The 11,173-nt window shown below is 44.2% G+C and overlaps 1 protein-coding gene across 1 annotated transcript in view; it reads left to right on the top strand.

Annotated features, from left to right (window-relative positions):
- TNFAIP2 (TNF alpha induced protein 2) overlaps positions 1-10,839 on the top strand; it is a 19,620-nt gene extending 8,781 nt beyond the window's left edge. Inside the window, exons 3-11 of the mRNA XM_019550763.1 lie at positions 1,619-1,733; positions 3,384-3,506; positions 4,710-4,810; positions 5,087-5,185; positions 6,558-6,681; positions 7,567-7,689; positions 9,074-9,229; positions 9,885-10,006; positions 10,650-10,839. Coding sequence (XP_019406308.1) covers positions 1,619-1,733; positions 3,384-3,506; positions 4,710-4,810; positions 5,087-5,185; positions 6,558-6,681; positions 7,567-7,689; positions 9,074-9,229; positions 9,885-10,006; positions 10,650-10,791 — 1,105 coding nt within the window. The 3' untranslated portion in view covers positions 10,792-10,839. The remainder of the gene's footprint in view (positions 1-1,618; positions 1,734-3,383; positions 3,507-4,709; positions 4,811-5,086; positions 5,186-6,557; positions 6,682-7,566; positions 7,690-9,073; positions 9,230-9,884; positions 10,007-10,649) is intronic.
- Positions 10,840-11,173: the final 334 nt, after the last annotated feature.

The raw sequence follows: 11,173 nt of genomic DNA on the forward strand, positions 1-11,173 counted from the left end.
GGGGGGGGTCACACTTTACATTATTTCATCAGTCTTGGCTTTCACCAGTTCAGCTAACTGTGCACCAGTTGTACTTAATTCAGTTTTCACCTGTGTTGAGTTCCTGACACATACATAAGCATCCAGAGTAGCCCGTGCCGTAGATCTCTCTAGTCAGCTAAACAAGGCAGCTGATCATTGCTGGATGTTGTTCACGTGTAAATCACTAGGTGACTTTTCTAATATCTACTCTGGCACCCCCAGTTCCAGTACCAAGGGCTTCCCCTGGCTTCCTCCGACCGCTCCCACCCCAACCAGCCAAAACACCAAGCAAAGCAGGAGGCGCGCTGCCGTGCTCCAACAATCCCTTTGGTATCAGAGCAGCTCCTTCAGGGGTGTTACCCCTTGAACCAGTTAAACTCAGCAGCCTGGGATCAAGGCGGCATAAAGCTGACAAAGGCTTTCGGGAAATGTTATGTACTGAGATCTGCCTGACCTTTCTAACAGCGCATGCAGTCAACCCATGCATTATTGCTAGGATAGGAAAGCGTTTCAGAATTGCTGCATCATCTGGAAAGACGGAGGTTGGGCAACTGCTGGATTTATTCGCTGTGGGTCAGAAGGGTGAGGCTAATTCCCAAGTCCAGTCCCAGGCTCACATGAATCTCACCTCTTTCATAGCGAAGTCATGCAGATTTAAGCCAGAACAATAGAGGAATTCCACTTTGGATCACGCCTCCAGTGCCTACTTCAGCAAGCATTTTGAAGGAACGGCGATAGCTAGGGTGACTGTTCATCCCAGTTTGCCAGTGATGGTCCCAGATTTCATACGCCGTCCTGGCTAGTCAGTGAAAATGGAAATGAGTCCTGGATTAGTGCTACGCTGCCTGTACTTCCAGCCTGGCTGCTCCTGAGCAGTGGCTGGAAACAGGTGGTGGTCTGGGCTGAACACTGCTCTTCCTGCCTGGGGCAGGGACAGTGTCCTGGATTTCCTTAAAAATAATATGGTTACCCTAGTGATAGCAGAACAGGCGGCCTTAAAACAGGGGTGAGCAATTCTGTCAGGCAGAGGGCCGTTTACTGAGTTTTGGCAAGCCATCAAGGATCACATCAGGGGGCAGATAAATATTCATTTTCTAAATTTTTAGGGGCCCCATAGGCTGAGAGAATGGCTTGGCAGGCCTCAGTTTGCCCACCCCTGCCTTAAAAGTAGTCATTTAGTTACTGAAGCTCTTAAGCATTTTCCAAATATCTTGTTGTGGCGAAATGCCAGTGTCATAGGCTGCCCAGCTGCTGAACAAGAATGGGTTTGAATTCCCCTATCCCAGCAGACCTCCAGGAGTGGCAGTCAACTCAGCCTCTGGCTCCAGTGGGAAAAGAACATTTATGCCCTGTTCAAATTCCCACGGCAGGCCATGCCAACTTCACCCAGTTGTTTAGTGGCACAAAGAAGCTAGGAAGAGAGACTTGGGCTGTGCAGCCTGGCCGTTGCTTCCTTTCTTCCCTGCCATGCTGGGGTTTAAGGGCAATGAAGTTTTACCTTGGCTTTCACTGCTTTCTTCGGGAAACGTTATGTAAGCAGCTGTCTTGAATTAAGCTTATCCTGAGAAATGCAATTGTTTGTTTTTTGTCATTCCAGTGACATCATCAAAAATCCTATTCTGAAGAATGACTTGGAAGGAGCTAAACTTGGAAGCCTTTTGCCAGCAAAACAAATCAGACAGCTAGAAGCTAAATACTTGTGCAACGAAATGGTGAGAGCCTGTTCCTGGACGTCTCCCTACCTTTCTTATATCTGTATCATTCCTTCATGAAGCTGCCTTCTCAATGGCACAGCAGCTGCATGTTATTTTGCTGCCCTTGTAGTTGTCTATATACTTCAAGCTCACATGTTTGCCCAATTTCCCTGGCAGGAAATGGATAGTCTTTCCTCATTCCCCAAACCCACTGACCTACAGAATACTGCTATGGCCTTCACACAAGTTCATATACTGACTTTGGGGGAGGAAGGGTATTGTTGAAAAAGCAGTGATCATCCTAGAAATAAAATGGTATGCTCAGAGGAAAAAACCCCACATACCCCCAAAGATCTTTATGGGGTCCAATCATCAGTTAAGCATGCAAAGATGGGCATGTCCAGTATAGCTCCTAGGAAGAGACTTCTGGTGTGCACCTTCAGGTGAGAGACGAATCATGTCCATGCAAGTCTGACTTTGAAAGTTTGACCCTCTGGTGCTCTGAACAACTTCCTGTTGCACAGACATAAAAGACAGAAGCAACTTTTCTTGATTTGTTTGTACAGTGCGCACAGAATTTAGTGCCATTGCTGCATCAGAAATGCTGGGCTGCAGTTCTTGAAAGGGTGCGAGTCGAGAGAGCTGGGCCTGGAGTTCTGAGCTATAATCACGTCCAGCTGGGAGCAATGAGCCAAGTCTGAGTAAACAGTACAACAGCAGATGGGGGGGACAGGCAGTCTCTGCAGCTATCCAACATGCATCTCACGAACAAGACACGTCAGAGCCCAGATGCAGCCATTCTGTGCCGTCCACGTCTCCCCGTGGTCCGATATCTGAGCAGGGGGAAATATGCCAACAAACAACACAGCGTTAACTCGTGTGCTGCCTTGAAGGCGGGGAGTGCAAGGACTGAAGGGTCATGAGGAGCTTCCATTACCTGTGGCCCCTGGGGATTTGGAGCAGTACTTCATCTCTCTCCCTCAAGGGAGCTCTCACCAGAAATGCCAAACCACCTCAGGGTATTCTGACTGCTCCATCTTTCGAGTAGTGGAGCAACTGCTGAGCGCTGCATCCAGCAGTGGCGTGGCAGCCAGGAAAGCAGTGGCAATGGCTGCTAATTTTTGTTCCCCTGCCATAACCCCCGCCCGGTCAGCACCCAGGGCTGGGGTTGTGCTCACCCCTCCCTTAGTTACACTACTGCTTTTGAGCTGGTAACAGAAGATAATGCGATCCTGACTCAGGACTGGACCCAAAGGGTAACATATGGCCTTTACACATGAGTGTCTCAATTCAGTATACAACTGGCATGGAGCAGGATTTGGTCCTCAGATTTGGTGATCTGAAATGAAGTGAAAGACATGCTGCCATCTCCAGAACCCCAAAAAGTGAAGCTCTCATGCTGCCCACGGCAGTGACCGACACATCTACCAGGTGTCTGGCAGCTCCATTTTAAAGAAATTGTTGTTTTTAAAATATTTGAAAAGTTGAAGCTCTGAGTAGGGGAGAGATTCTTTCGACATGGTCTTGAGCTCTCTGTGGGGTCTGGTGTCAATGTCTAGACAAATAGTGTGGGCTCTGTGTAAATTCTGACCCAGAGAAAATGAGTGCAATAGGAATTGTTTGTTCAGTTTATGGTAAATGTTGCTGGGTTTTTTTGGTTTTCTAAAGGCTACTGTCAAGAGCTGGTTGGCCAAAACTTTGGAATTAGAAATCAGAAAATGGACAGAAGAGAAAGAACCAGAGAAACCTGAGAAATATTTTCATAATGAATTAGACTTCCACGTCCTCCAGGTAATAAAAATGCACTGTATTTTTAAATGAGCCAGTAAATATTAAAAATAATTAAACTGTGCTTGTATCAGAGTTTGCACAACCCATTAAAAATGCTCCAGCTAGCCACATAAACAGAAAACAAACTAATGCAATGGAAAATTTATAGAGCTACTTACCACTTTCATTACCCCAATTACTGAGCATTTGTTAATTAAATAGATTTATCCTCACAAAGTCACATAAGGTACAGGAAGGCTAAGTGATTTTCCAAAGTTAGATGAAGTCAGACCCTAGACTGAACCTAAGGCTCAGGTCCTATCCACTAGGATCCTCTGACGTTAGTAAGAGTAGCTGATTCTTTGGGTTGATCCAGTACCTCCTGCTCTGCAGCCTTGGAAAAAAGATCTCCACTGTGGTGAAGGGAAATCTCACCCTTCTGTACTCTTAAGCAAAACAAAATCAAACCCTCAGTATCAGTTAACATTACATTGGAGAAAGCAGAAAAAACCCCTCTTCCAGACACATGGGCAAAGGGACAGTTGTTTGTTGTTGGGTCTCATTAAGTTTCAGGAATTTTATTTAGACAGATTACTCTGATCCCCCATCTTCTTTTGTCAGACAGTATTCCCCACTCTCTCCCCACCCCCTCACTTCCCATCCTTCTTAAATTAGTGGGAGGTTTTGTCTGTAAATGCAATTCTTTAGTTTTATGCTAGGGTTAGATTTTTAAACAAAATCACCCGGCACTTGGCAAAAAATAGAAGAGCTGTGTTCAGGCCTCCCCTACAACAAAATTTCTGTTTAATGTCTTCTTCCTCTTGATCGGAAATCAGAGATAACAATTTGCTTTAGCGTCCCAAATAAGCACAGTCCTCTTGTGTACTGCTGGGGAGGTGGGGGGTTCAGTCTATGGATGCTTGACCCTGGATTCAGGACAGGTACAAATAGGACACAGGTCTCCTTTGAGACAGTAAGAAGCCATTTCACCTTCTGGGGCATCTGCTCCTTTTCCTGACTCCAGGCAATCTTATCTAGTTAGTTCCTGCTCCAAAGATCTTGCACAGCTATCTCTTACCTGCGCTTGAGCAGAACCTAGTGCAGTGGGCCCCTCATCTTGGTTGGTACTGCAAACTATAATGAAAATAGCTCCAACTGCCTTAGCAGTTTACCTGTCTGTTTGGACCCTTAGACATTTAAAGTTGTTTAATTCTTGTTCCTTAGACTATCCATGGAGGACAAAAACGAGCGGAGGAAATAACCCCTGACCTGGGCAAGCAAGCCTCAGTCATACTGTTGGTGGAGCTGTCGACTTTCTTGAAAAGGTGCGATAAGACAGGTGTCAGAAGAACACTTGATCAGCGGTTCTTGAACTGGGATAATATGAAACCCGAGGGGGTATATGGCAGTCATCTTGTAGGTACATGGGAAGAAGGAATATGAGAGCAGAAGAGAAAATGAGAAAGATAAGTGGAGAAGGAAGAAAACTTACAAAAGGGGTACCAACCCAAAAGCCAGTTTGAAAGACATTGCAGCAGAATAACATTGGTATCAGATAGCTAAGTTACTAATAATTATTTCTTCTTCAATCTTCTCTTTAGCTATAAGAAGGCTTTAGAAGACTTTAAAGAGAAAAATAGACAGCACAGATATTTCAAGGAAACAATAATTGCAAATGTGAATAACTGTGCAAGTTTTAGGTAAGTAAGAATCAACTGCCTTGTTTAAGCTTTTTAATGAATAATACGACCTAAGCGTGTAGAAGTAGTAAATATACCAAGTAAGGGTGTAGCAAATGTACCCTTAACTGTAGTCCATATTTTTCTATGAATTTAAAATGATATTCAAACAGAGCAACTTCTAATATCTGGTATCCAAAATGTCTGATTGAACATTGCTACATGCTTTCCTATTTGTAACCCAAGAGAGACTTGTAGCTAGTATAAATCATCATAGCACCATAGAAGTCATTCAAGCAGCAGCAGAGAATCCCTCCCTGAGACCTTCAACTAATAATTTCTTCATTAATCTTCAACTAATAATCTTGCTTCCCCCAAGATTCAAGTGTTCCTCTCATTGAGCAGAAGTTCTGCCTCCTTGTTAAAGGAAAGCTTTGGGGCCAGGACCCCCGGGTTCCACACCTGGCTCTTACGCTGACCGATCACTGGCAAGTCACCTAGTTTGTGTAGCCTTTGGTAGAGCAGGTACATGGTTGGGGAATCCCACAGTGTTTTGTGGATTTAACATAGGAATAGGGCAATTCATGCTATTTGGACAGTTTCCACAACTGTATTTTTCTCTGACCAAGCTGTGCAGCTCTCCATCAGCATTCTGCTACAGAAGTTACCCTGGCAGGGGGTCATGTACTGTGGTATTTTAATAACATATTTGAAGGAAAACAAAATCCAGATGAGAGTTCACAGCCTGAGTAAAAACCATGTATTCAAAAGTCATAGAGGTCAAGGAACAGAATCCTACAGCCTAACATGAAGCCACCAACTCCCCTCTCCAGTATAGGAGCAAGCAGAAGATCTGACCTGCTGCTACCCTCCATTTCATGTGCATCAGTGGTCATGCATCTGCCCAGTGTACCCTTCTGACCTCACTGTACCCCAGGTCACTCAAAATCTCTTATGGAGAGAACCATTGCCATCCATGCAAGGAGGGATGGATTTTGACACTAACTGGCTCCCATGCATTCCTATGTCAATTTGGCCTCTACACAACTCGGTCATTACTAGCTCAGTGCCAGGTTGTGGCTTTGTTGTTTATATAGGCAGCAATTATTTATACATGCTTCAAATAACCACAAATAGGACAACTTCCAGACAAACTGATATTAAAGTGATCTCATAGTACAAGCCACTCAGCAACCCTTCCAAATAACACTGATATCACTTCTACCCTAGGACATGAACACCACTTAAAATTCTAGATTACATTTTGGGTAGAGATCCAAATATTATGTCCTGGTGCTGAATTTTATTTTCTGGAACTTTAACATACAAAACAGAAATGCTAGTGGGAAAAGTGCGTAATATATTATTCTTAACCTGTGGACACTTGTTTCAGAACCCACGCTGAGAAAACTGTATCCACACCAGATGATACAAAAGCTAGTATTCTCACCACACTTAATGAAATTGAGAACAGTGCTTATAATGTACTGCTTCAAGATTTGTTTCTGGAATTAAAGGTATGACATATGACTAGAAAATTCATGTATATAATATATCTCATATGTGGCAGGTTTCTATAGAGGGAAAGAATTTTAATAGATTTAAGGCAAAAATAAAAAGTTCAACACAATTTTTTAAAAGAAATTCCATGGTCTTGCATTCAGAAAAACAAAAGGGGAAAAAAAACATACATGACAACCCTGAATTGTATTCAGCCATCTGTGGCAACCCAAACTTACAGCTTCATCCATCTCATCAGTATCATCACCTCAGTAATATATACATGGTTGAGTTCATCATCTTGCTGTTTTTATCCAAGAGACTAGTACCCCTGAAGTTGACTTCTCTATATGGGAAATTTTGCAATTGAAAAATCGAAAATTTTGCCTTTTTTTTAGGAGAGCTTCTTGGGAGCTCTTGAGGATATTTACGTGGACTCGCACCTTAATGAAAGGACAGAGTATTTTTCCTTTACCCTAGGCTCCCTCTCTCAGTGCTCATTATTTGATATGTTAGTTAACACCATTTTTTCTATTTTGTTTTGAGATTAAATACAACCACAATTTATTTCCATAATTGCCTACCTTCCCTTCCCTTGCATCTTGTGATGTCACTGGGGAAGACAGGGCATGAAAATCTCAACAACAATGGAGACAGAAAAGGGATCTTTTATTAAAGCATTTCAGGCCACCTGTCCTCATCATTATAAAATGTTAAGGAGTGGAGGGGTGAGGGGCAAGAGGGGGACCCATAATTCATTCTTCTCCCCCTTTAGCAGGGCATCTTCAAGTTCTTCATATAGGACCACACACATTTGTGTGGCTGTATGAAATTTTAATCCCTGAATATACTGCGCTTCAGTTTTGCTTTGTAGAAGCTGACCAGACTTTTTCTTTCTTCAGCCCTTGTTTAAGAAGTTTACCCAAAATAAGTGGGCTTGCACCGAAGGTATCATGGAGGAGATCCTCGAAACCACCAGCAGTTCTCTTTTGCAGTTCCACACTCTTCGAGACCCTTTCTATAAGGTAAGTTGCAGGGAAACAGTGGAACAAGTCTAGGAAACCTGAACCTAGCTCTTTGGCTAGGAACCACTTGAAAGACACACATACTTCTCACTTTGGCAGGTGACTGGACATGCCTCTTTCCTGAGCCAACATCACCCTATTTAGATTGATGAGCTTTCCCAGCTACAAATCTCTCTTCCCATAGGAGGGAATCCTTTGAAGTTTAATCCAAACTATCCCTATACAGCCATGACCTGAGCCTGCTGTTCTCCAAAGGCAGTTGCATAGCTCATTTATACGGTTAATTTAGCACTGAGAATGGGAATGAGGAGCTAGATAGGAATCAGTATTATGACGACTCTCCAAAATAAGGCATCCTCTACAACAGGATTTTGGCTGTCAGTCCCTTCAGCCCAAGAAGGCCTGCACAGATGCAAACTCCATTTTACCAGAAGCTTAGCTGTTGCAAAATTTCACTCTCGGGTACATCTGAGTTAACATGTGGGACCAAAGCCAGATTTCTAGTGTTTCTACAGCAAACATCCTAAAGCCAATAGAAAGTCTCCACAAAGAGGTCCAAATATCCTGCAATTATATTTTTAGTAATTTAAACGTACTCTGTAACTCGTGTAAGCAGAGAGCGAAATAGGTGGAAATAAGACAGCTTCCTGTTTCCTGGGGATATTGCCACCCTTCACATGCCATTTATAGGTATTTTCCAAGTGTCCCATTTTCTCAGTGGGAAATTACCATTCTGGAAATAGAGCCAATTCCAACACATTTGCTCATTAGGAAAGCCCCATTGTGTACCGTGTAGGACACGCCTCTGGTGCCGGTCTGAGGCAGAGGCAAATGAGAAGGTCCATGCTACTGAAGTCCCGGGGCTTCCTTGACAGAAACAAGAATAGGAATTTGTGGTGGTAGATTTCACAGGCCTGGGGCCACACTGCCCTCAGTCCGCATGCACAATGTAACATCCTTCTGATGTTATGCAAGAAGTTATAAGCGACCTTTTCTTTAACCCACCCACAATGCCCCTGATGGTCCATGTCAATTTTCCCCTGGTTACTGCCTCTCTCTACTAGTTCCTGATTTTTCTTGTGGGGGTCCCAATATTTGTGCTCTCCCAAGCATGCCTCACCCACCCACTCCCACTCATTCTCCAAACCTGGAAACTGTGCACCTCACCCACCCTCCTATATCCACCATTTCCCATTGGGCTCAGACATAAAACAGGAGAGGAGCTACAGAGGCAGGTGTTACACCACTACAGTCAAGTGCTAGTGGGATGGGTGGAAACTCCTTGCCCAACTGTAGGGCAGGTTTGTTTCCATGTTTTATGCATCATTACACTTTTCTGGACATACAACCCTAATAAGCTGATTAACATTTCCCTCCCTAACAGGACGTTATGGAGAAGATTCACGTTCACTTGGTTAGAGAGTACATCGTGAGGCTAATGAAGAAGAGAGTCACCCTGAAAACTCCAGAACTTCAGCAAAACTTGGCAAAATGCATTACAAATGATGCCTCCCTCTTGCAAACTTTCTGCACAAAAAACGTAGGTGTGATTGCTTACCACATCAGTGCTGGCACTTAACTTCTGAACCTGTTCCTTTCAGGCTATCCTGAGCATCTGGCATATGCCTTCAAACAGTGGTTAGTTTTTCAAGGGGTTGCTAAACACAGCAGCTGGAAAGCAGGTCTACTTGAGGCTCTTGGCTGGATAGATGGGGGAAAGGTCTCAGAAGCAGGCATACATCTAAGGATGGGAGACAGCAGGCAACTGCCAGGCAAATCAAGTGACTGTACATACGCAAAGCCAACAAGTAGTTGAGAAAGGGATTGTTTTTAGTTCTCCAAAACCTTCCCACAACTCACTGGATGTAGCAGGAAGAACCCACAGCTGGAACAAATCGAACTGCACAATTTAGTACAGACAAGGCTTTTAAAAGGTTTTAAAAATACATCCTATTCAATCTATTTCCACCAGTCTGTCCAGGGCCCAACCCCAATTAGAATATATTCTGAGCATCATTTTTCATCATCATTTAATGGTTATACACTGGCCAAATTGCATCCAAAACAGTGAGCTGGAATGTTACTAAGCAAAGTTCATGGAGCAGCCTCCCCACCCCTTCAAGAGCCCAGAGGAGGCTCTGTAATCACAGCAGGCCTGGATTACTGACTGTTTTGTCTTATTCCTTTTCTGATAGGGGTCTGCAGCCACGTGGCTGGACTCTGCACTGCCCAAACTGGCAGAAATAATCCGACTTCAAGACTCAAGCGCCACGAAAATCGAAGTTGCTATGCTTGCTAAAACATACCCGGATATCAGGTGAGAGGAACCAGACAGTATTTGGAAATACTAATAGACTTTATAGTGCTAGAGGAACAGTGGCTTCCTTAGTCTGCACACACCATTTTCCTTGGCCAGGGCCTGGGAGACTAGATTCAGTTATCTGCTCCCCCACAGATTTCCTGTCTGATCACTGAGGAGTCTCTCCCAGACCCACTCACTTATGCTCTCTCTATATATGCACCAAACCTAGCAAAGCCATCTAGGGACACCCCTCACTGCCATGCTCACACTCCATCTCCGGTATGCTTTAGAGCACAGAGGGGAGTTGGGAAGCACCATCAGGGGAGCTTCACTTCTTCATTTCCACTTTGCAGCATGCAGTGTGGAAGCAAGTGGGTATGTTCTCAACAGCATAAGAGATAGCAACATATCTTTAGACTTGGGTCCTTAAAGGCACTTAAATGATTAATTTCTATTGGTGCTTGGGTGCTGGTCACCCTGTGCCTCAGGTCCCATCCACAGAACTGAGATAATAGCGTTTGGCCACTGCCTCCCTGATCCCCACCCCCACAAACACAGCCATTGAGGAAAAGTGACTAAAGCACCCAGATGAGGGCCATGGGAAGATCCTATTGAGATGTAGCCTCTTCTCTAATATCTCTTACTTTCTGTCCAATAGCAAAAAGCACCTTGCTGCCATCTTGTACATCAAGGGAAACTTGACCAACAGCGAAGTCAAAAGCATCCAGAGCTACTTGGATCAGAGTGCAGCACTGACCACTTCCCGTACACCACTTTTTTCAGCTATAAAGGTGTCCTAGGCTTCAGTCCTGCCTGTGGCACTTACTATTTTATTACAGAGTCCTGTGCAGGAAGAGTTGCTACTCAAGTGTGGGAGGCAGAAGCCCTTTGGTCCCACACTGTCACACAAGTATGTGCAGCAGCATTTTTTTGTAGGAAAATGTAACATACATAAAGCCCTTTTTGTCAATCTGCCACAGGAGTCCTGATGGCAACTGGCCTGCTCTGTGTACAGATAGGAGAAGACAGAACCCAATGCTCTGAACAGATGGAGGATTCCTAAACCAGACACTGGCTCCCTCCGAAGTCTAGGGCACAAGACTTCATGCCACTGTCAGCCCATCTAGAAGGTGGGCACGTTAAAGACCACATGGCAGTGCTAGGGAATCATAGCTAATGAAT

This window comes from Crocodylus porosus, unplaced genomic scaffold (assembly GCF_001723895.1).
Source record: "Crocodylus porosus isolate Cpor-Errol unplaced genomic scaffold, CroPor_comp1, whole genome shotgun sequence".
NCBI classification, from domain to species: domain Eukaryota; kingdom Metazoa; phylum Chordata; order Crocodylia; family Crocodylidae; genus Crocodylus; species Crocodylus porosus.